We start from the raw sequence: 26,072 nt of genomic DNA, 5'->3' as shown, positions 1-26,072 counted from the left end.
CTGAAACAAACAAAAAATATTGATTCAATAACCTAAGGATCCATTGCTAAATTCACTTCCTTAGCTTCTCACAGCATAAACAATTAGATATTCTGTACTCATCAAAACTTGTAAAGGCATAAGCAGAAGCTGATTTCTTACCTTGATAGATGCTTATTAAGACCCATATCAAAAATGTTTTGTATGACAACGGTCGTCCCTAAAAGGGAGAATGAAAAGAAAGACAAAGCTCTGTTAGGCTTTTATTTTATGAACATTCACTTACAGGTCAACCCACCAATTAATAAAAGGGAATTTGAAGGTGATTTGGAAAGAAACCAAACCAAACCAACCAACCCTGAGGTACTGTCTCTTTATTCTCATTTTTCATGATGTGCAGAGGACGCCTGGGACTGTGGAAGCTCACTGCTTGCACAGTACCTCTTCCTTACTGCACACACAATTAATTCAATGCAAAGATGTCTCTCATGAGTTTAGTCACTGTACTGTGAAATATAAGATGTGTGTATACACAAATATATGTATATATTAATATTATATTTCTATAAACACACAAATCACATCATATTGAAGGCAGATAGGTTTAAAAAAAAAAAAGCTTCTTCAGCCAACACCGCTATACCAGTACAAAAAAACCTATGTTTAGACCAGGCCTAAGGATGGTTGGAGAATTAGTGGTTTATGACATCAGAGACAACATACAAGTGAAACCAGATGGAGACTTATTCAGACTGTTGGAAAAACAGGCTTTGCTTCTGAGAGTATCTGTTTAACAGAAATCCTTGAGGGAAAGGATCTGTTGAAGACTCAGTCCATCCTTTCCTTCAATTAAGAAAGATGTTCCCAGTCCACATACTCAGTTATTCAAAAAATTTTCCAGAAAAGAAAAAAAGGGAACCAAAGACAAGATTTACCTTCCCAATATTTCTATGGTAAATATCAAATAAAGTTTCCTTTGTCTAAGGAGAAGGAACTCTGTCTTTCATGCTCAAGCAACAACAAAAGGCACAGCAACCAAACTTTTAGATGATCCCCTTAGATGATCCTTAAGGCAAATTTCCATTCAAGAAACTATGTGATAACCTCCTTCCCTCATGAAATTAATAGATCCCTTACCCCTGTGACCCCCAACCCCTTTTCTGGCTTCCGGAGAGTGCAAATTCCCTGACAATTTTTCTTCTCCCTTTATTTTGGAACAGATCAGTAATATTAAATACTTTGAATTTCCTGCAGAATGCAACTATTACTTCCCAGCCATTTTTAATAAGTTGTATTTTATGCAGCATTCAATAGCAAACTGCACGGAAATCTGGTTATATCCATTAATTCAAATTTGCCTTTAAAACAATTTTGCTTGAAAATATATATGTCCAATGATGAGTTCTGTATCTACTGAAAATACATTTGATTTAAAACATTTAGAGAGTTTCTAATCAAAACAGGGATTTTGTCTGAAACCAGAACGGACAAACAAGAGTCTCCCACACCTTAAGAAGATCTTTGTAGAGTTCTGGGTACAACATTGCAACTTCAGATTTAACATCCTTGTCCAGGACTAGGGAAAACACTGGAAACATTGTGTAAATTGTGGAGTACCTGTGAAGAAGGTTAAAGACCAAAAATTATCTAAGATCTAGATGAGCAAACAAAAATGCTAACCTTCAGAAAGAAAGTACAGTACTGTAAACTCAAAGTACTAAATAATGTCTGTATTATAAAAACTTGCAAATGGAACACACTAGAGTTTTGCATGTAGGAAAAACCTGCAGGATTTGCTTCCTGAATAGCTTTTGATTAGAAACATTCATAGCTAGATGACTGTTTCAAGCACTGCAACTGGTGTTATAGGTTTATTAATGGAGCCAAGGACAGACCTGTCCCCACCCTAAATTCCACTCCACAGTTCGGGCTGAGTCCTGTTTGCACCAGAAGGGAGTGGAGATGAATTTGCTGTTTGTTTTTTAATCACATAATGGATAGCTTATAGAGTCGTGGGATTGTAAGTGCAATACCAGTATATTTTACTGGTATCTCTCAGTTTACTGTATCAGCTGATTCCTCCCATTAAAGACTTTGTGTTGTCCCCTTAAAATGAAACTGTCAGGAGCTGGGCACTGGCTCTCATTGCTGCACAGCCACCAGAGCACCATGACTGTCTCTCTACTTTTACCAGGATTGAAGGAGCTCCTCCTGGAAGATGGACTGCTGTAACCTTCTGATATTCTGAATTTGACACATTCTCCTTCTGGAAAGGCTTCTAGACGTGATTGCACTGCCTCAGTGGCTTTGTTCAGCACAGAGGGACACAGATCACACCTGCCTTCTGAAGCAGTGTTGTGAAATATGCAGAGCAGAGATGTGCATGCCTTGCATGTTAATTAGCCCAAATCTATCATTACGCATATGTTTTCCACACTATTAATAAAAAAAGTGAGCTCTTACCCAATGATGAGAAAGCCTTGGTAGAGAGGAACTGAAGCAAAGTAAAATACGGATGAGAAAACAGCCTAGAAAAGAAAATAGAAACTTTTCAGGCATTAAATAATGCAGTTAATGTAACAGCTTAAAAATATATCCTGTTCAAACTGGAAAGTACTTTCAGTGGGTTCTCCAAATTCCCGAAACTAAAAAGAATGTAATATCAACCCTTTTATTCCTACGCAAACCTTGGATGAAAACTATGTTTAAGAGCAAACACTGAAGAACTAGACTTGGAAAATTTTCTGTAATATAATTCCACAGAAAAGAGCATAAAGAGTTTCCTTCAAAGCCCACTCTTTTGATCAAAGTCATCCAGATGTTGTGAAGGACAGGTGCATACTTATTTATGCCTCGTTCCCTAGATTATGCCTGCACAATGTAAAAATAATTTTTGTCAGTTACAGAAATCATGGGTTTGTTTTCTGATCTTGTTTTTAGCTTGGGATGCCTCTTAGGTTGTCTATGCTGCAGGGAAAGCTAGACCATCCTCTTAAGTTTGAGCCTTTTGTCTCCAGTTATCCCTCTTCAACACATTTATTCTAAAAAAGGTGGAAAGGAAGAATGAGCCTTCTGAAAAATATCAAGTGCTTTACTAAAAAGCTTTAGTATTTTTAAGGAATGCAATTATACTCTACAGCGTGGAAATACAAGTCCCAAAGAGAACCTCCATCCTTAACTGCAACTTTCACTCAAGTCACCACAGCTAAGAACAGAATATGGATTACGAACTCTTAAAATCTCTTTCAGCTCTCCCTGTCAACTGGCAATTGCATTTTTGTTACACTGGGGCTCTGCACACACGAACAACATAAATTTTGGGACTACTAAATCTGTTTCTAAGGTTCTCTTTGGAACGAACTGGAACAGACTGCCTCCACATTGCTGTTAGCAAGCTGCTGAGCACTTGGGAAGGTTAATATGTGCTTCAGCAGCCTCCTGGGAACACTCTGCACCACATCAGACCAAGCTTTCGGGAACCTCATCAGGTTCTGAGCCAGGTCCTCAGCCAGATGCTTAACTACAGTCCCACTATTTGAAGTCCTTACCTAAAACACACCTGGAAGTAAGTGCACTTACTCAGCAGAATATTATTCTCCTTCAGATTTTCAGTATTTCATGGCATTACTAAAAAAAAAAAAAGCAATGCCATACTGTATCACAGCAGTGTTTCCTAAGGCAGAATACTGTCTGTCCAGTTTTGGAAAACTTACTGATCTTCACCCAATACCAAGACCTCGTGTGTTTTCATAACAAAGTAACAGTCTGAAGTTCCAACCCAAGAAATTTTTCAGAAGAAATAGCTGCATGCAATCTGAAAAGCAGAACCTTTGCTTTTTGATTTTTTTATCCACCACTTCAACGGAAAAGCCCACACGACAGCCCACTGACCTGCATTGTACTGATGCACAAGCTCCTGTGGATTACAAACTGACTGAGAGCTGCTGACCGCTTGTAGCTGTTCCGTCCATGCACCATCAGCAAACGACCCAGATGTTTAAACTGAGTGATAGAGAAATCTGCTGCAAGTGATGCTTGTTTGCCTTCCTGTGTACAATAGTAAGCAAAATTATAGGGAGATCATTTTATTATTGGAAATATATATATATATATATTATTTATTAGTTATCACAACAGAATTTCCCGGAAAAATTGCAATACATTAGGTGGGTAAGAGTATTACCTCAGCATTTCTGCCTTCCACCACAGCCTTTACTTAAAGAGCAAAAATATGAAAAGAATTCCCATCTGAACCCTGGCCTCTGATTCTAAGCAACCCTCTGGACTGTGATTCACAACATGTATGTTAACCTGACACTCATTTTATACCAGGTCAGTTTTGAACACAAATTTTCAGTCTCAACAGTTCACTCAATTTTCATGTTTTGGCATACTGCAAGCAGAGTCTTTCCACCCCTATTAAATTCAGTCCTTTCGCTCAAAACAACTCCACATGCAGGAACTAGAATTCTGAAGTTTGCTTTCTAAAACAATACACACTCTACAGATAAAATATAACCCATTTTTAATTCTAAGAGCAATCATAACTCCAGCATTTGGAGCACAAACACATGATTAAAAACCCCAAATTAACCATGGTGGTTCAAGTTCAAGGAACCTCCCAAGAATCGAATTAGAAACTTCAACTCTACTAAACTATTTGTCACTTCATTTTTGGTTGGATGATTATTCTTGTGGAAGCTTCTCACTTTCCTGCACAAATTTCTGAGGATTTACTTAAGAGATACTTGCTAACTAGTTTCTGAATTGCCATAGGAAGTTTTATTGAGCATGAGAATCTCACCTTTCCTTCAACTCCGACACCACAGTCAGCCTCTTGAATCATGCTAACATCATTCCCTCCATCACCTGCAGGTCACAGCACAGATGAATGACATTGGTAGTTAAGCAACAGATGCAACTTGCAACCTAACCAAAGGCATCTGGGCCAGGCTGTAACACTAGAAGAAACACTGAACCCTATTAACAAAAGCAGGAATTTAAACAGAAATTGGGAATTTGAATTATTATTAAAGAAGTGGTTTGTTTGTGTGTGTTTTTTGTTTGTTTTTGTTGTGTTTTTTTTTTTTCTAATAGACCTGTATGAATTCAAGGACACTGATCAGTTACTCTGACTGGTAGGTGTACCATTTTACATACAATGATTAAATAAAGCTCCCATTAACAATAGCACTGTATCTGACAAAGTTCAAACTCTGTTCTGCAAAGGTACCACCCCAAATATTTATGAGTTTCCATATGCAAAACTTGATTTTACCAATCATCCTCCCCCCAGAAAAAAAACAAAGAACCTGTTCCTTAGCTCAGCATTTCCAGATGTTACAGGATGACACAGGACTGTTCACACAAAAAAAAAAAAGACTCCATCCTACACGGCCACTCAACCCTAACTAGAGCGGTCGCTGCTTCTGAAACAGGTATAACAGATTTCTTATTGCACAGCTGCATAGCCAAAACACACTTTTCTGACTTCAACCTCTGGCTGCTTGCAGCCTGAAGCTGACATAAGTCAGGCTTTTAAAGAAAAGCAACAGTTCACATGCTTAAACACGTTTCAGTCTTTTCATACCAGCCACAGATGTCCCCACAGACACAAAATCTTAGACTCTGCCTGATGTATGAACAAGAGGTTGAGCAGACCAAAAGGGAGGCAAAACCGTTTTTCAAGTTTCTCTCAAGTCCCTTACCTACGGCACAGGTGAGCTTGCCAGTCCTTTCCTGAAGCAAACGCACGATCTGGGCTTTCTGCGTTGGAGCACATCTGCAGCAGACAACAGCAGGGCACTGGCAAGCCAGCTCCATGAACTCATACTCATAGTATTTCAGACACACCTAATTTACAGAGATCATAAGCATCAATCACTACGTTTGTGCTATGTTTCTTTACAAATCAGAAGTCAGCCACAGGGTGTTGGGGCTGCTCCTGAGCAGCCCGGCGAGCTCGCAGCCTACCTCCAGCGAGTCGCCAGAAATAACAAGTGCGCAGTCATGTTTCCGGCGGAAGGCATTCAGCTCGAGATGGGCTTCTCCACGGTTAGTCACCTGGAGAAAAACAGGGCAGGGAGGAAGAGTTTGCTTTGTTGGGGTGAAAACAAACAAACAAGTCTCAAAGGGAGCAAAAGCAATATGGGCAGGCAGCACACTGATAAACAAAACCTCAAGGGGATAGAAAGCTGGGTCAAAAAAAACATAAATAGTCTGTGTCTTCTGCAGGAACAGAGCTCTGATCTCAGCACCCCTCCTGTCCTGGAATTTGGTGACCTGAACAGGTCTTGAGAGGTGTACACGGGTATTACTCACTAGTCTGAATATATGGATGTCCTGCGTCCGCGTCACCAAATGAGCGTTCTTCGCTGTACACGTGGCTGTCTCTAGCTTATCCCCTGTCAGCATCCACACCTAAAATCCAAGTATGTAACATATTAAACACAAAACTTAACAGCCACGTCTGTAAGACATCTAAAATTACCACCTACCAGTTCAGGCATGGAAAAGGACTGTTAGGAAATATATATACAAATTATTTCTCTAAAAAAGCCCTATTTTAATATGTACAAGAAAATTCTCACAGATGAAAAAAAAGCAAAGCTTTTAAAGAGGCTGAATTGCAAAAGAGGTTACAAGCTGAATAGCATTTTTCCACCTGCAATATTTCAAGATTCTGCTGATAAAACCCACAAAATGCAAGCTAAAGAATGTGTATGCGTGTGTTAATGTGTCCCACCCCAGCTATTTCTTGTACGCTGAAATAAGCAGGCCTCGCTGCAGAAATATCCCTCATGGCCCTGCCTCAAATGTGGATGATGCAACTGGGGTTAGCTCACTGCTGATGTGTGCGTCTGGAACAGACTGAGTTGGTTTTGTGTTAGTCTCTTTTCTTTTTTTTTAAATATATATACACACACACTGCTCTTTTTATTTTCTGCTGGTGGGGGGGCATTTGAAAACAATGTCAGCAGCAATATTCAGCAGCAATAATATATTATAATCTGGCAGGGAATTCCCTCAATACTGTAAATATATATTTTTTCTTTTCTTTTTTTTTTTCCCTCTATTCCCCCCCCCCCCCCCCCAGTGTTTCAGCGTTTTTATTCTTTCAAGACAACGCCTAAGAATATTTAACTAAACTTTTTTAAAAATGCACAGGGACTCATTTATTTAATAATCTGAGGTTGGAAAATGATTTGATCTTAACAAGATGGTCCCTGTAATGAATTACAAGACTGCCTTCGGTTCTGATTTGCTTTTTGCATGCCATACCCTAACGAACATACTGCCATGACAAGCGGGCAGAAGCAGAGCCCTGCATGACCCACGCTGCACCACAATGCCCACTGCAGCCAAGGTGAGAAGACAAAATTGAACTGATCCGGAGTTACTGGCCAGATCTATATCAGATAAAGCCACAGCACTGCTGACTGACTGTTTTATCCTGCTCATCTCACTTTGTAGCTTGAGATCCTGTTGTTTAAAGGGATGGCTCCAAACAGAAACCACTTCTGGAACACTGTCCTAAGCCTGGAATCCCGACTCCTATCTAAATTTCAACACACAGCCCTCCCTCCTTTTGGATTTACAGCACAGCTCAATATTTTGCTCACTTTTATATTTAAAGCAGAGAAGCCACAGGCAGAACGTTTTACCTACTTTATTGCCCAAATCTGAATGTTTAGTCTTTTTATTTTTTCCCTTTTGCAAGTCCAGAATCTGAATGACAAGTTCTGAGAGAGGAAAACTGAGCAGGAATCCTTCGCTGCCAAGCACAGCTGGGGCCATAAGTGCCTGCGTCTCAGATGCAGGAGCCCAAAAAAATGGAAGGGTTTCCAGCCTCTCATTCTCTTGGCTCAGGCACCCTCTAGTGGCTGCTGCAAAGCATTGACCTCCACAGCCGAGCGCTTCACCCCAGCTCCACCGTGTGCCAGAGTGATAAAGGTTGGAAGAGACCTTCAGGACCATCTGGTCCAACCATCACCCTACCACCAATGTCACTCACTAAACCCCACAACAGCCCTGTTGTTTCATGCAACCCCCAAAGTCGCCTCCAGCTCCCCTCCTGCACATGCACCCAGTTTCTCGGCGGAAGGAGCCAGAACAGGCTGGGGGAAGAAAAGCACAGAAGATGACACGCTCTCACGTGTTCAGTTAACTTTTAACATTTCCCGCATGTTCTGTACCCAAAGTCGTGCTCAAATGCATCAGCTAGCCTCACTGTTCCTGCTCCTAAAGGGCACTTGCTAGAACATTTAATTGACAGCGCCCCAAACTGTCATTTTCTGTCTGCAGGACAGTGGACTCCTGAGAGCCTAAGTGTTCCTGTCAGGGGTAATATTAAATTCGGCAAACCTTAATGCCAGCATTTCTCAGGGTCTCCAGAGTGGGCCTGACATCTGCCTGCAGCTGATCCTCCACACCAGTGAGACACAGCAGCTCCATCTCCATCTCCAGGCTCTCGATGACCGTGGCCACCTTCAGGGAGCGATCGTGCACGCTCAGCTTCGCCTGCACGTAGCGTGCCTGAGGACAGAGCAGAGGTAGCCACAGCCACGTGAATGGTCAGCTTGCATTTTTGTGCAATACAGGGTTGGCTCTGGGGGGTCGTGTTGGCTATCTGTTGACTGTCATTCAGAGGTGTCAGCTGTAATGGCCCACGAGCACAGGGTGCTGTTACAGAATGGGCCAGAAAATGTTTCAGGAAGTTTTTGTTATTCTGCCGCTGTCCCATGCCAGCCAGCCGGCACAGCACACAGCGTGGCACACACACAAAAACCTGGGAACGATGCCATCACGCCACAGGTCCAACCACTGCTTTTGTGACTAACACGTCTCCAAACAAGGACCACAAAGAATCCTAAACCTTCCCACCATCTTGCCTCTGCATTTAACCAAACAGTTTTACTTCACATTTTGCCTGCTTGGGGTACAAAAGTTAGCACTGTGTGTAGAGACCCATCTAACAAACCCCACGCACGAAGCTTGTGTTTCCATGAAGCCTGGCTGTACGTATGTATGTATATGTATATATGTATGTATATATATAATGTGGGATGTATGTAGTTTCCCTGGATGCCAGAATGCAACAATGAAAATTAAAAGCCAATACATTGCCTCAAACAAACACAACTTGTCTAACAAATGATGGATATTTGCAGAATTTATAACCACAGAAGATTAGAAGGCAGGATTCAGGAACTGTTTTGGAGTCCTGGATGGGATCCAGTTTCCTACATATCACTTTAAAAGGCACTTTGATTAAAAGAACAGCAAGACACTGAAAAATGGCGGTTCTAACAGAAGGAGTATGGAGATGAGAGGCGGCATTATCATTAGAGGTCTGTGAGAATCACTTCAGTGATTATTTGTTTAAAAACAAAGCAAAAAAAAAAAAAACAAAGAACTTACTTCAAAGTCTTGATACTGCTCTTCCGTCAGAGACTTCTTGGCTACAACGAGAACCCTCAGGCCTTCCCTAGCCATGTTACCACACTGGAAAGAAGTATCACATTGTAAACCATAAACTGCATCTCAAGTAAGATGATTTATGCACAGCATTTCAGAGATTGCAATGCAAGATAGCAGGTTAAGAAAATAACCTTACCATTCGAGCAACCCCAGCAGGTCTATAACATCTGATAAAGTGCATGATAAACTCGAGAGGAAAAAAGGAGATCTGCAATGGTTTGTAATCTATCCCAGTGATCAGAAACAAAACTGTCCCCTCTGCCATATCAACATGGCAAAAACAGCCCCATTGATTTCATTTTCTCCATCTCTAAGTAAAAGGACACAAGCCTTTGGTTTAAGGACTTGGAAGCTTTGGCCACAAACCCTTTAAAATAAGACCAATCCATTATTTCTATGAACCCTGGGGCGTGGGGCTGAAGAATACCAGTAAATGAAGCTACTGTTATGAACTCTGTCGACATTACTGCTAACCTGACAAACGCATCCAAGTACAAAGCTGCCAAATGGAGTTTTGAAATCAGACCTTTCAGTCTAAAATAAATCCAGACACAGGATCAAGCCCATGACAAATTAGGTGATCCTGAATGGCAATCCGTCTGGAGCAAAATCCATTTTATTTTTAGAAATTATTCTGCACTAAATATGCTGAACTTGCCACCTGACTTCCTTGTTACCACTGAAGTAACAAAGCTGAAGACTAACCTAGTGGATCACCATGATACATGATCTTTTGGCCTGCAGGTGTTTTAGCACTTGTGTCCATTTTGGCACACTGACAACAGAAGCTTTGTCAGGTGTTGCTCTGGAAGGGGAAAAGCACTCATGGGAGGAACCCTCAGTACCAAGACAGACCGCCCCGTACCTCTTCTTCCAGCCAGTCGTTGTACTGCACAATCCCAGCCATCACCACGTCAGCGCCCTTCATATAGAAGGTGATCTCTCCCGTTGATTCATCCTGAAGTTGAGAAGCAGAACAGTCAAAGTTGGGCCATTATTAGCACATTTGGAGTGGTCTCAGCAAGCTAAGTGATTAGGTTTTTTACACAACAGTCACAAAAATGTCTGCACAGGGTCAGGCTGAAGGTCCATCTGGCCCAGCATCTTGTCTCAGGGCCAGAAGGAGATGCCTATTCAATTACAGTTCGGCTACTTGCAGCAGGAATTTAGACAAGTATGATCAGCTTCTTAATCAGCAACATGTGATCCCTGTGCAGCCACCTCTCAATCCCAACAGCATGTGCCTTTGGAATAACCTCTAGCCCTCACCCTGAAAACCTGCTTCATACTTACCTGAAACAATAAAACAGATGCACAAAAATTAACAGAGTAAAAGTCACTTCAATTTACTCTGTTACATTATACAACATAAGCATAATTAAAGTTTATGCTTGCCGCAGAAAGGTTAGATTGCTGCTTGCCTTATCTGATAGAAGTAATTTGTAGGCTGCAAGCAAAGCATATTTACATTACCACAAATTAAAAAATCCCTTCTAACCAGGCAGATACCTAAGGAGGTCACAGCTATTAGTATTACAAGCTAATGGAAACCCTGGCAATTTCCTCAAAGGAGACAAAACAATGAGTAAGGAACAAACTGCTCTGTAAACGAAGATAGCCACCAGGGATAGGAAGAAAATAAACTTAACACGCAAGAGCAAGAAGTCTAGAAAGGTCTGGAAATAGACAGCCATGAACAAAGGGGAAGAAATACTTTAGGTAAAAAGAGAAATTAAAGAAAAGCACAATGAACACTGCTTTGTTTTTACACTATTTAATATAGGTGTCAATTTGTTCTGCCATTACAGAAATTAGTGGTTAGGCTCTCACACACGAGGAGTACAAGTTGATAGATTAAAAGCCTGACATCCTGTGGCAAAACAGTTTACTTGCACAGCAAGAAAAAGCAGCACCTGATGCAGATACTAAAAACCCAAGGAAGAGAAATAAGTGTCTTGGCTAGGACAACTAATAAGTGGACAAGGATAATGAAGATCCCTTACTGAACATCTTTGCCAAGCTCAAAGATCTTCACAGGTAAGATTCTTATGATTAAGCCTAAGAATGTTTTCCAAAGCCCTGAAAGGTTTAGCCTTCGCATACTGATACCCACACATCCCACCTCCCCCAAAGCAGAATGCGTGCAACTACCAAAACAAACAGAATCTGCTTAAATAAAACATAACACTTCTGGCACTGGCAAAAGGTAAGGGTTTATCTATTAAATTATTTGATTAAAAAGTGTCTAACAACATCTCTGTAGGAAACTGCATAAGGACTCTACTTCCCGTGCTGCAGAACTGGCTTAAGATAGTTTAGAGTTTTTGTCCAATATAAATACTGTATCAGCTATCTCCTTGCATTAGTCATTTCCTCTCACCGAGTTCAGTAGGAGGTTAGTGCGTTCTCATATTATGGTAAGATCACACTATAAATCTACACAAAGATTTGCCAGTTATATTGTTTTGGAGAGGCATCTTTTTCCACCGTGGTCTGATTCTGGCCACAGTTCAAAGGCTTCTTTCAATTCCAGATATGACAATAGCACTATCTTCGCTTTGCAACAAAGACCATTCCACATGGGTAAGGGGAAAAAAGCAGAGAGAAAGAAGAATGGAAAATGTTGTGGTCAAACAAACAGGCCTCTTTTCAAGAAGATAAGTAAGTAAACAGTACTGTAAAGAGCGGCTGCTTTGTTAAAACGGGACTTCTTAGAACTGAAATAATCAGCTACAGAGATGACAGTTTGATCACATATAACTAGCAGATATTGCAAAAATATCCCAAATGAGGCAACATCTGCTACTTGTTTTCAATATTAACTACTATTTTATTTACTAAAATTTGTGTGTTGAAGGAGATCTTTTTATGAGAGCCAGAGAGGACTGGACCAGCAGGGGAGACGGGCGTCCCTGCCAAAGAGTTTGGTAACAGCATTGCTGAGCTTGATGCATGAATCACTTGCTGAAATTCTATACCCAGATTATGCTGGCAAGACAATCGCAATGGCTCCTGCTAGCTGGAAAAATGGCATTTTCTAAGAACGGGCAATATCTGTATGGCTGAGCAGAAAATATTACCATTTTAATTCTACTCACTGCATTTCTGAGTGTGGTTTCATTCTACAGCTGCTCTCTTCTCCCCTCCTGCACACTGCTTCTGTTGTCTTCTGGACACTTTATGCTATTTTCCCCTCCCTTTCTTCTGATCCTTGGACAAGTAGCACAATTTTAGAAGATCTGCTGAAGAGGTAACTAACCACCTTTGCAAGTTGTGTATCAAAACCAACATGACTGCCTACACCTACATACATGCACATTCAATAAAAGAACATTTTATTTGACAGTTACTGATTTTTAAACTGTTTTTTAATGTAAATGTAAACCCTGCTCGAAGATAATATTTTGGAGTATATAGGAACATGCTAAGGTAGCAGACAGGCAGCCAGCCAGCATCTGCTACTCAAAACCTGGCTCCGCATAGGGTGTATAGGAGGCTGTACAGTGGCTTAGCAGCAGCTCACCAGCTGCAAAATACACTTAGCTAACAAGCACGATGGAGGCAGCGCTTTTATTAGCAACACAAACCTGTCTTACAGACTTAGGATCTGGGCCTGATATTGCTCCCACTGACCACCAGCGGGAGTTTTGTTGTTTTTTTCAGCAGTACTACATTAAATACAGAAATGCACAATAGGAAACTTTTTCTTCCTAAATGGGAGGAATGTAGCTAATGGTTGTTTTAAAAGGCACAAGCTTCAAATCACTGCCTTGCATCTTGTCATTTTATCGTACATAAAGGGGGGAAAAAAAGATCTCCTTTCTACTTCGATACTTTTCTACTTTTTGTTAGATGAGAAAATTTCAGAGCATCTGTTTCTCTGTTGAGCACACAAACACAATTTAAAAGAAGTGTTCTCTTGTTCTGATGGTTAGCCCACTTCTTAAACTTTTGATATAACAGTTTCTCAAAAAAATGTACTTATAAGCAATGGTGGGGAGAGGTTGTTTATTCCTCCACCTTTTATTGCTCATCTTTTTCTTTTAGGACTCAAAAAGGTTGCCTGAAGGCTCCACATCACTTTCACCATAAAAAAAAAATAATCCATCTGAAGAAATTATGCTCGCTGTATTTAAAGGTACACCCTTGCTGCAGCTATCATATCCCATGCAGCAGGACACATTTGTGGGACTCTATGTTCAAACACATTCAGTCAGCTCTCTGGACTCACAGATTTAACACACTGATTACTTTGTACATGCTCAGCCTATCAGCCCATTTCAACCAGCATTCCTGCCCTCAGGCAAGTTTTAATATTCCAAAGCCTGGAACAACTTGAAATACGTATTTGTGCCACTGTACTGAGGCCTGCAATCTGGCATTTAAAAGCAGTTCCTTGAGTAATGGGAGATCCAGGTCCAAAATACTCAGGTGGAATAATGCAAATACAGCCATTTGCATGAGCTTTAATGAATTTCAATCTGTATGAAACACAGATTGTCATGCATGGGTTTGCAAAAGCTATTGTGTGCACATATTACAGTTCCATCTTTATCACCAATATTCCTATTACTGAGAGATTTGAAGTTCTCCGTGACATTATTCCTTCATAATGCTGTTTCTGACAGAGGCTGTGCTCTGCCAGACAGCCAGAGAAGTTCAGATTTGAGAAGCCTCCAAACATCAGCCAATGAAGCAGGCCAAATAAATCTCCTATAGAAGAGGCCCATGTACAATACACTGGTCCCAACTGCTTCTAATGATAACAAGGGCTATTCCACCTACTGTTGTAGCTTAAAATATACAAGGCAGAAGATAATCTTACACCCTCTTTCCAGATACCCCCAAATAAATATGCAGCAACCTAGTTTTAGCACAAAGCAAAAGGAGGCAAGGATCAATCTTACCCATTATCCCCACCCTAAATAACAAGGCTGCAGATCCTATGCAATGATACAGTAAATCATATCTTGCCCTGGATTATAGGTTTCCTATTGATGTTTTAAATTCCTGGTACCAATTATATGTCTGTACTTTCAGTAAAAAAAATAACAGCAATGTTTTAATTATCTCCAAAAGAAATATTCAAACTGCTTCACCTTGTTTGCTTTGCAGGAAAATGGAAGTGCCTTGCTTCAGCTGGGTTGATTTATTTTTCTAACATCGATTCCCTAGCAGTATCTGGAAAACTAATGATGATAATGGTGAAAACTCATTTCTACTGTTTTTAGAACATCCATGCTTTCTTATTCTTTCTTTTTCAAGGTAATTAACTTCTGGAAGTGTGATCTTCTATTGCATTTGCAGACAGAATCACAAAGGTATGTGTGCAATTTCAGCTGAGCACATATTTAGCCTGTGCAGTGCCTGCCCCTGCTGATAAAATTACCTGCATGCACAGATGTACCCTTTTACCTTAAATGAGCTATTTTCAAAATCTGCTCATGATATAACATTCTCAGCATGGCTTTGAGATGTTAAACAGCTCAGAAAGACCTCCACCATTCCCTGCATCTACAGCAAGTGCCCTCTCCAGCAGTCTTGTACTTCCATGGCGTCTGACAGAGTTTCAGTGCCTGGCAGAGATCAGGGCAGCACCACACTACCACTACCAATCTGCTGAAGTTGTTTGCTGTGGCATCGGTCCACAATGCCCCACTCCTTCCCAGTTGCTGCTGTCTCTATCTCCCCCTGTTGTACCACCACAACTACTGCGGAGACCGAGCACAAGCTGGACCCACAGCTGAAATCCATGATAGAAATTAAAAACATGAGCAGGAAGGAGAAGCCAGAGGCAGATGGAGCTGCGGAGGACACACGCACGCAGTGCCTGAAGCGTCAGCTCACTCCTCCCTTTTGCTGTCATTTTAAATGAGGGACTAAAGTTCAATAAATTGAAGATGAAGTAAAAGCATACATCACCAAACTAACCCAGCAGCAAGATGTTATTAGCTCAAAACACAGAACCACTTTATAGCCTGAGGAGGAACACCACTCCTGAGAGCAAATGTTTTGTACCTTCCACGTTACATTCGCAGGAGAATCACAAAGACAGAAGCGTGAACTGAAGCCACTTACCCGGACGATGATCCCCATGCGCTTGCTTTCGTAAGTGAAGGGGAAGATCTGGAGGATGGTGAAGTTCAGGATGTGGCCGCCTGGTGTCCTCAGCTGCATGGAGGACTGGTCTCTGCCCACCAGCGTTAAGCCCACGCTCTCGGTCCACTGCACCAGGGCCACCTGAGAGGAAAGGCACAGCAGGTTGTAATCTGCTCTGAAACTTATGCTGTATCATGAATTAAAACCGTTCCCATTCACCGAGGCAAAAAAGGAAATGCCTGTCCAGGCCTAGCACCCTAACCGTGGTTCTGGGTCTGGCACGTAAGTGGAGCCCAAGCTTTCCAGAAAAACTGGTGGGCTGCGGATCAGGCTGCTGAGATCTCCACCTAATGTTAATGATACATTTTTTACACAGGTGCTCTGATACGGCTCAATATAATGGGCTTTTCCTGACATTGCGCATTTACTAAGAGTAATTTTGTGGTTTGGGCAGGCCAACTCCTGAGTCAGCTGCAAAGGCTTCCTAGGCCCTTAGCAGGAGGCGGCCGCCACCTCCCTGCCTCTGGCTGCAGTGTCCAGAAGGAAAACATTCAGCAAATGGAGGCACCGGTACCCTCCGCCCAGCTCTAGGGCACCCAAACCTCTGTAGGGGCACATTAGGAAAATCTGTTCACAAAAACCTAACTTTTTGAATGTGCTGTTTCACAGCTTGCTGTTTATGAAATCAAGAATTCAAAATGATGCTTTCACCCTGGATTTACAATATCAAAGTCTGAAATGCTAACACAGATCACTAAAAATTCACGTTAAAAAACACAGGAAAATGAGCTGTGTTGTACTCGGGTAAAAACAGTTCATCAGCAATTTGCAATCTCTGTACTGAGCAGCAAAGCAGCTGAAGGCTGGCTTGCAGGCGCTTCTTAGCGGAGCTCCTTCGCCCCACACATTAAAGTAAACAAACAAATAATAATAATAATAAACATATTTTTCAACACACAGAAGTACTCATTTAATTGAGCTTATACAACTATCATTTTGACTGCCGCTTTCAGTATTTGAGGACCTGCAACACTGATTTCCTTACAAGCATTCACTAAATTACAACCAAGTCACAACAGAAGACCAAAGACTTCATTTTGCTCCCCCAGCGCTGTTCCTGTCTCCCCACCTCAGCTGACATAGCCATCTAGGAATGATCCTGCTGAGATACAGGCATTTAGCTCTAGAAGCTGTCCTGGCAGTAACGGATGGGAGCAGCAGCTGACATAAGCCCATATATCACGTGCCTCCAGGAGGGATCAAGGGATACTTTCCCCAAACAAATACAAAATGCTAGAAGTATTTTACAGTGACATTCTCAGAAGTGTGAGAATGTGTGGCACATGGTTGCTGCTGACTTGAAGGTTAATTATTCCTTGGGCATTTCAGGTTCTGCTTTTATTGCCTATTACCACAAATACCTTACATAAAAGTGGGATTTATTTTGGGAAATCACATACACTAGACACAGAGAGAAATGAAATCTATAAATACTTGCATCGAGTCAAGGTTTTACTAGGAAAGTTGATACAATTGGTCTAATCAGGCAATCTTTTATGATCTCGGCTCCCTTTCATCCACAATTAGGTTTAAAAAACAACCTAAAATAAATCCTTTTATTTCTTAAGGTAGTCTTAAATCATCAGATGAAAAAAAAAAATAGCTGAGTTGGCTTTGTCTTTAAAGGCCTTTAAATCAATATTTGTTTTAATATTAGCAAGTTTTTGCAGGCTTATTCACAAAGGTTACAACAAATCAAAGGATCTTTCAAGATTCTTTTTCAAAAGTTTCTTCAAGACATCCTTAGTGCATTAAAGTATGCAGTTGGATAATCCTCCTAACTACCTCCCAGCGCAGAGATTGAGCTCAGGTTTCTAATACGCTGGTTAATAATGATTGAGAATTTTTCACAGTGTGATGTTACACAAAGACTTGCTTGGTGTACATAACACTAGATGCTCATCTGCCCATGTTGGTGAGCTGCAAATGTCTGAAGACATAAAGCTCTGCTCCTACCTCAGGCTGTTAAAGCATCTCCATTGCTACTTTCTTTCACAGATCCCTCCTTCCCTGCCAGCATCTCATTTCAATTCTATGTCAGGAAGCATTCAAACCTCCTGAAAGAAAAGCCTGGCACACAGTAGCAACTGGAAGAGCAGCGGAGGATACCTGCTATGCTGCACACGTCATACCACAACTGACTGCATTTCATCGTGCGCTGCCACTCATTTTGGATGGCCCTGAGACCACAAAAAGGCATGTCGGCAGAAGGGGAAGAATAATGAAGGAAATCCCCCCTCTCCCTTGCTGCTGGGCCCAGGAGCTCTACTTCTTTCAGCCCTTAATGGCCCTCCAGGTGAAGCCCATTCAGCACGGGGAAGTGGGGCTGACCCCTTTTAACTTGCCACCTCCCAGCCTCTGCAGTGCTTCATGAATTACCAGAGAGGAAAAGTGGTATCATTTTGAAGTGTTCCCATCAGAGCCACTACAAGCACTGAAATTGTTGTCCCCATTCACCACGAAGCACAATGTGATCGGCCCTGAACACCGGGGGATGACACCAAGGACAACAAGCCACCAGTTCTCCTGCAGGGCCAGGGCACCTGGCCAGGCAATGCGCTTCCAGAGCAGCATGGCACAGAAGAACTTTACTCCACACCCCATAAATCAGTAACTGGAGGGTTTCCTGATCACAGCAAAAAGATGCAAAACATGGAAGATGCAAAGATACGTTGGCAACTTTAACCAGGATGGAAAACACTCATATACCTTTTCGTGAGCCCATGCTGACTGATGAGAAGTCAGCAAGGTTCCTGAGAGCACTCCGGGAGTTTGTAGCTCTGTCCTGGCCAAGTTAGACAAAGATCCGTGCATTACAGAGCAGAGCAGCTACAGGAGCCCGCTGTACCATCCCCTCAACTTTGCTCTTTCTGACAATTAAATTACCCAAGCCACCGCTGAAGTGGATATCGACTAATAAATTTCATTCCAAAGGGACAAATTGATCCTTCTGTGCTATGAGTTGCTCCACAAATGTCCCATTTAGGGTTGCCTAGGCACACAGACAACAGGCAGAAACCCATTGATCGGAGCACCCTTTCATGTCCTGGCAGCTGCGGTGGGCTGTCAGGGTTAAAGACTGTTTGCCCAGGAATCCCAGGCACTCTTATCTCTGATCAGATTATATCTATTTCATTTCCCCTGTTAGTTACTGTATGGCTACAACTGACACGCTTGCAGAGCCCCAAGGCTGTAACTGATACCTGAATAAAGATACTTCAAGTCTTCTAAACAGCAGTGTGCACAGGAAACAAATTTAGGAAATCCTGCTTTCTGTTACAGGAAATGAATCCTATGCCAACTGGTAGAAATTACCCTTGCTGTTAAAGTAAAGAGAATACAAGTTTTTGTACTCATTTCATAAACTGACCTTCCCTGCCATGGTAATATTTTATTGATATAGAATTTCAAAGGCTGGCTTTAACAGGAGTCCAAAACCATTCCCCTACAGGGAATGTTATTTAACAGCATCACTCTCTTCTCTAGGACTTGACTTGTGCTGATCCTGCATATTGTACCATCTAGTATGACATACACAGAGCACGTCTAAACAATATTTGTATATCTAAGACCTACAGACGAGATTTCCTCAATGCAGCAAAGCATATCTGATTTCTGAACTCACTGTAATTCTCTACTTAAGACACCACAAGAAAGAAAAAAGAATTTAAACAATAATGTTGGAAGGATTACTTATCATGCTATAGTGAAATAAACAAACAAACAATAATCCCTTAGGTATTTGAGACAAATTGCTGCATAAATATTTTAAAGACAGAATAATACAAAGCAAAAAAGGAAAAGAAAAATCACCGACTTCACTATACACCACAGCATACATGTAAATAAACAGAGGATTGTGCAAAAATAGCCAGTAAGTGCTTTGGGGGGAAAAAAGGAAAGAAAAAACTTAAATACAGATCACAAAAATTACCATCTGGAAATCATTCAGATCTCATTTCAATCCAAAGGCAGTTGCTTTCTGTAAAGCTGCCTTCATGGGGGAGAGCAACACATTAGAGGAGAAAAGCAGGTAAGCAAAACACAAGACTTTGGTCATGGTGTGGGATCTGCTCGCCATCTCAAAGCCAGGGAGGGGTAAGCATTTGTTGTCACTGTAGGCATACCAACGGAGTGGGGGAAAAAAAAAAAGATGCAGCTTTTGTATAATACAGACAAAACCACATTACATGAAATGAATGAACTGCATGCTTGGGAAGAAGAACGCTATAAGGAATATTTTGAATGGCACAAAATGGGGAGCCTAGCTCTGTATGCCAATCTTTCAATAATACACACACAACAATCTCAGAAACCCGTCTATTTGAGGATTTTTACCTATATGTTGATTTCTATGCAAACAATTTCTCGTCTTTAGCTATAAGGGAAGCTAGTTTCTTCTGATGTCAAAGGTGAGAAGTTTATTACCAGAGGGAATTTTATTTGGGGCAATACATGGAAGAATCCTCCAAATGTAGTCCAATGGCTGATATGATCTCAGTAGGATTCTTATGGAAAGTTTAAAACTCCAGTCTTTCAATGGCATAAACCAAATGTACTTATACAAGTTAACAGATAAATTGTTTTAGCATAGTTGCACTCAAGAAGATGCGTCACAGTAATCATACGCTAGCACTAATTTTTCAAATATTGCAGAGCATGGCAGAGATTACTATATCATCAATTATGTACTCAATCTGCTCTATAGTGCCCAGTAAGAGTCTCCACCAATCCTCTGGAGAACTGCAAATTTCCCCTCTGCTGTACCCCTACACGTAGACCTGGCTGGACTAGGTGCTGGTGGAGAAATAGTACAGCACAGATTTGCTTCAAGACCAACTCCGGTTCACTTTGGTTACCCTGCAGAGCTAACTCAGGCTCCAGGTCTGTCCCATCTGCACGGCAAGGGATGCCTCCTGGGTAAGACATGAGACCCAGCAAGACTTCCAACTTTGAACTCCGTCTAGAAGTTTGAAAACGTTGCCAACAAGGGACAAGCTGGCTGATGAGAGTGCTCCAACCACCTTCCACAAGTTCCCAAGACACCATTGCCTATAATTTGCTAAATGTTGTCAGAGGAACTTAAAATACTGACCTACAAAATACATCCTGGACAAATCACGAGTGCAGAAACATGAACCAAACTCCGCAAACTGACCTCATCAGGACTAGAGGCCTGGTACACCCTGCAGGAATCCTCGTAGTGTCTTTCGGCTTCAGCCTGGTCTGTCACCCCATTGGACTCGTACACTGGCGTCACGTTGTGGCACAGCGCAATTGCCTTCACAGCCTCGTGCACTCGGCTGCTCATGGTTTTACGCACCTTGGTGGCTAAGGTAAGGCCTTTCACAGCAGGTGGGTCCTGAGATTGCTTACAAAAAAAAAAAAAGGAATAGAGTCTTATTGGAGAGAAAAAGATTCAAACTGAAACTTTACTTCAGTGAAGAGTATATATGTACTATAGTAGTTTTGCAGACTCTTATGTCCCTTGTAATGAGACGTGCTCACTGTACTCTAACTCTGACCAGGAATACACTAATTCAATTTATGTATCACAATTAGTGGTGGAGGAAGATGCCCACAAAAAATTCACCTAAATTTTTATAATGGTACATGGAATAAAGGGCCCTCTGTTACAGATCTACCAAACACCAGTGGATGCAAGACCAAAGTCAGAAGACTTGGTGAAACCACTTTTCGCTCCACAAAAGACCAACGGCTCTGAAAGTTTAGCCTCAGCTGGGTTTCATGCGCAAGAGCATATAATTGCTGAAAACAGAAAACAGATGACTTGTATGGACCTAGAAAATCTTAATTACATTCATTTAATTTTTAATACTATTTTTAGTATCAGAATGGGACTCTTCAGATAATTGCACAATTACTAAATTATCCTGGTTGAAGAGGGGACACACAGTGATCTAGTTTCCTGGTCTGTTAACCTTTAGTGTCAAGAGGACAAAAGTTTCGCTTCCAGGTCAAAGGCCACAACATGGTAAAAATAAGAGCACAGAATAAGAACTACAGTTCAAAATGAATCATTGCCTGCAAATGCTTCTCATTATAAGAAATCTGACTTTGTAATGATAAACGTTTTATGAGACACGTCCTTTACCAGTGTAATTCCACGTGCTACTTTCCACATTCTAGTGATTAGGACACACAAGATTTTCAAATTTACTGTTGCAGCGCATCAGCACTTTTGCAACAGGCTTTAAACAAACCAAACAATAGCAAACCCTCAGCTCAAGTACACTTAGATTGATGTACAACTATTCACATACTGGACGACTCACAGTCATCACAACATTCTTAACAAATATTGAATAGTTTGGCAAATAATTAACCAGTAGTCTTCTCTGGAGATTGAGTACAAAATGATGGCAAATAAATTGAAGTCTGGTTTTTTTTGTTAGTTTTTTGTTGTTGTTGTTTTGTATTTAGCAAAAAATGTACAGTTCAGTCATTTAAGAGTCTCAACAGCAAGAGAAGAAGCAGATGCTATTAAGGGCTGTGAAAGCAGAGGAGGGAAAGAGAGATGGCTACAGGAGTTAAAGCTACCTGAGACACATGTCAGTGAAAAAGATAATTACTCAAAATACCAAGTATTTAGCAATCATAATATGCTTGGTTAAAAGGATACGGTAGCCTGACAGTCTGCCCGGAAAAAAAGCTAGGCCACCAGACAGATTACTGAGGTCAAGGAAAAATGCTGTGTATCTTTACCACCATGAACAAAATCAAAAAATAAAAATCCTATTTATGGTAGTGCCTTTTTCCAGGCAAGAATGTTGGCTTCATGTTTCAGTTTGTTGGGTTACAGAAAATGCACTTGAGTCTAAAATCTCTAGAACAAAACAAGAACAATGTGACACGAAAAATCCAGTTCACTACACGGGGTGTTCATGCTCAAGGAAAAGCACAGGTACCTTGAAAACCACTTCTGTGGTTTCTGTAGGAATGAAGCAATACCACAACTATTGAGACATGAAAAGGCTTGACACACAATGCAGGACTAGTAACCCATCACTAACCTCCGCAGATTGCTTCTGTTGAATCACATTTTACAAAAGAAAATTCAACTGTCGTTAAGTCACAAAAAAAGTTATTTCTAACTACAGTTGAGAAAACAGTTATTAGCAGAAAATGAAAAATAATGCTTCCATGATTACGTTATTAGTGACAATTCTTAAATCTTTTTATAAGTACTGCTCAGAGGGGTGGCTGGAACATCAGCTGTAGACAGCTGATCCCTCCCCAGCCCCCAGTATTACAGTATTTTTAAGTAAAAGTTCATCTCTTGCTATAAGAAAGAACGTCATGCATCTATATGAAATTTCAGCTGATAAATGTCCACTGTAATATGCTAAGGAAATACAGTTTGCTGATCCAGACAGATCTCATGGCACCACCTGGTTATCAGATAAAACAAATAAATTCTAAGAAGTTATTCTTAGAATTTCATCCAAAGATGAAGACTTTTTGGATGCTCACTCATCCAGTTACACTGAAAGAGGAATGCAAGGGAAAGATTTCCAAACCAGGATTTTCCTGTTCTATACTTTACATCTTGACTTTGCCACCTTCTTTAGCTATAGATATTTTTCAAAGCACACATCAGTTATGTGCCATATGAGACTTTCAGAAGCCACTGGTGCACTGTGGAAATAATCCCACTTTCACCATTTTCTTTTTTAACCACCAGGCCTAGAGCAGCAGCAATGGCCCACTGTTCTCTGTTACTGCTTATTGAATACCGATGGCTCCTCTTCCTTTATTACTTCCCCAGTACACAGCGTTTCAAACAGCAATTTAATCCACTACACATCACCCTGTGTCAATTTTCCAGTGAAGCAAATGGTGTGGCTGCTGTAAGTGGTAAATACCCAAATAAAAGTATGCTATCCTACGATCAGACCTCAGTAAAAAGACACAGGCACGTACATGTGCTTACACTTACAGACCCGTGCAAGTGCTGTGGCAATTGGAGTTCGAAGACTGGTGGATGCAAAACAACCCATGAATGTAATATGCAATCAGGCTAGTATTTTTGGATTAAGCACCCAATGGTCTTCAGACTTCTCTAACAAATAACATTTAATAGGCAGATCCCTGACATTAATTCACCATTAGCCCAGTGATCTAGAAAACTTTAACAAAGAGTTAAGAAATCCAATTTAATTCTACCTGCGTGTATATGCTGAATATGTGGCTCTGCACTTCATCCATGGAGTCCAGGCCATAAGCCACTGTGCCCAGATGAAGTCTCTTGAAGACCATCTCATTCTGCGTAAGAGTTCCTGTAACAGAAGCAGCACCAACATGGAACATGAACCAACACGTCTATCGCCCGGGGCATGTTCTTGTCCTTGCTGTATCCCAGCTCCAAGAGAAACTGGTCCAGAAGCTCAATCAGTCACTGCACAAGGCTCTCAGCACAGGCTGAGGCCAAAGGTGACAGCGTTAAAAAAACTCAGGGCAGAATCTCCTGGGAAGCTGTGGTGCACATCACTGTGCCAGTAAGAAAGAATGAGATCATTCACCCAAAAGTTGATGCCAGAAAGAGCGGCAGGTGTAGCTCTGGTCCTGCTGGAACCAAAGAAAATTTCTTGGAACACCTTCAACAGAACCAGCTTATGTCAGACAAAGCTTTTGTTTACAGATTAGTCCTTTGTAATCAACTCAACTGTAAAAAGTAAGGATAGCAGAAGGCAGACTGATGGTATGTTTCTACCCAAATGTGTACGTTATCTTCATCCAGCTTTAAAAATTAACTCTAAAAGTTGCTTTTGATTTTAAGTCTAACCCCTACTTTTGGTTTAATATCACACTTTAAGCCTTCTTTAAAGTAGCATAGTACTCCTGTCCTCTCTTATTTACGATGTGTTCAGAACAACAAAAGTCCAAAAAAATATTTCAAAATGATGAAATCATATTGTCAAAGTGGCAGTAAGTGCATATTTCTCCCTGCCCAAAGAAATCCTACATTATGATCAGTGGCTAGTCAAAAACATAACAAAAGAACAACATACCACGACTCCAAACTGTATTTTCTACATAGATACCTGTTTTGTCTGTGAGCAAATAGGATATCCTCCCCAGCTGCTCCGGTATAGTGCTGGATCGAACCACAGTCCCAGGGATTTTGGAATCTCTGCGGATCACCCAGCTATAGACAATTTTCCCCATGTCCAGATTCACACGCAAACTATGCAGGAGGAATGGAAAAAAGAAAAAGGAAGTGTATCTGCATTAAAACTTCGGAAAAAATCACTGTGAATTGCGACAATGCAATAGAAGGACAGGCCTTCCATACTGAATTTGAGCAGCCAAAGAGGGAATTTAGGGAGAAGTATATTCAGAATGAGTGGTTGAGTGGCAGATGGGGAGAACTGCGCACTGCTGCAGTGGTACTGTGACTCAAACGGATATATGACAAAATTACATTGAGAACGGATATAATTTGAGAGGATGATGGACACACAGACACATAAGGACAGTGTGATTGATAAGCAGACAGCAGGTTAAAAATGGAACTGAAACGAATCCCTGACCTACACTGAAAATAACAATCTGCTTATTAATATAGCACAATTAAATATTAAAATTTCAGCCCATTTTTAAAGGCAGTTGAATCCTATTATACTACATGCTGCATAAATTTCTCTCCTCTAGTTCTGCTCTTATCAGAGTAACCAGGCAGCCTGAACACAGAGACAGGGGCCTTAAATGACTAATCTGCAGCCTAAATTAGCGAGCACAGACAGGCTAAAACACTAAACAAATTCAGCAGAAACAACAAAAAACTTTTAACAGTAATTTGATTTCTATTTCTAAATTTATTTAGTTGTCAAATGAGGAACACATAAGACTGTACATGACTGTTCACATTAGAAGTGTGGAGGAGGATGCAAAGGAAGCAGTGTCTTGCTGGGAGAACTAGCAGTCGACTCACCTAATAGGAATAATGTTCGAGAACAGAAGGAGAAATCTTATGATCTGAAGATACCAACGGCCAGCAAAATGCTGAAGGGCCACCATGACAAGCGAGACCACGACAAGAGCCCCAAACAGGATCTTGGTAAGACAGTTCACTTCCAAATCAAAGAGACCAATCTAAAGAAATAAAATTGAGACATTTCAATCACACTAGTACAGGTGTTAGCTCCATTTAATATTCACAAAGAGAACGAGCTGCTATATCCAACGAGCTGTCCCTCAACAGTCATTAACTTTTATCATATAAAACACTATAAACATATTTAAATTTATAAACGATACTGTTCCAGCTTACTAAATAAGAGTTCCATCCTTTGGAAGCTGAGGAGTGCATGAAGAGGTGTGAAAGACTCATGCTGTCAAAAGCTGCAGACTATATAAACATACCCACACCTTGTCTTAACTTTGCTATAATGGAAGAATGCAGCAAAATAAACCTTCCCATTCTATCTGGG

General features: G+C 41.0%; 1 protein-coding gene across 1 annotated transcript in view; it reads right to left on the bottom strand.

The window, feature by feature from the left end:
- ATP9A (ATPase phospholipid transporting 9A (putative)) overlaps window positions 1–26,072 on the bottom strand; it is a 61,169-nt gene that overhangs the window by 7,859 nt on the left and 27,238 nt on the right. Inside the window, exons 11-26 of the mRNA XM_048072475.2 lie at window positions 25,574–25,734; window positions 24,684–24,826; window positions 23,806–23,918; window positions 20,777–20,989; window positions 15,538–15,699; window positions 10,325–10,417; window positions 9,400–9,483; window positions 8,344–8,514; window positions 6,301–6,399; window positions 5,953–6,042; window positions 5,688–5,832; window positions 4,784–4,848; window positions 3,871–4,026; window positions 2,443–2,507; window positions 1,488–1,596; window positions 142–199 (exon numbers count right to left, since the gene is read on the bottom strand). Coding sequence (XP_047928432.1) covers window positions 142–199; window positions 1,488–1,596; window positions 2,443–2,507; window positions 3,871–4,026; window positions 4,784–4,848; window positions 5,688–5,832; window positions 5,953–6,042; window positions 6,301–6,399; window positions 8,344–8,514; window positions 9,400–9,483; window positions 10,325–10,417; window positions 15,538–15,699; window positions 20,777–20,989; window positions 23,806–23,918; window positions 24,684–24,826; window positions 25,574–25,734 — 1,927 coding nt within the window. The remainder of the gene's footprint in view (window positions 1–141; window positions 200–1,487; window positions 1,597–2,442; window positions 2,508–3,870; window positions 4,027–4,783; window positions 4,849–5,687; window positions 5,833–5,952; window positions 6,043–6,300; window positions 6,400–8,343; window positions 8,515–9,399; window positions 9,484–10,324; window positions 10,418–15,537; window positions 15,700–20,776; window positions 20,990–23,805; window positions 23,919–24,683; window positions 24,827–25,573; window positions 25,735–26,072) is intronic.

Source organism: Anser cygnoides, chromosome 16 (genome assembly GCF_040182565.1).
Source record: "Anser cygnoides isolate HZ-2024a breed goose chromosome 16, Taihu_goose_T2T_genome, whole genome shotgun sequence".
Lineage (NCBI taxonomy): Eukaryota > Metazoa > Chordata > Aves > Anseriformes > Anatidae > Anser > Anser cygnoides.
This window is presented reverse-complemented; position numbering and strand designations above follow the sequence as displayed.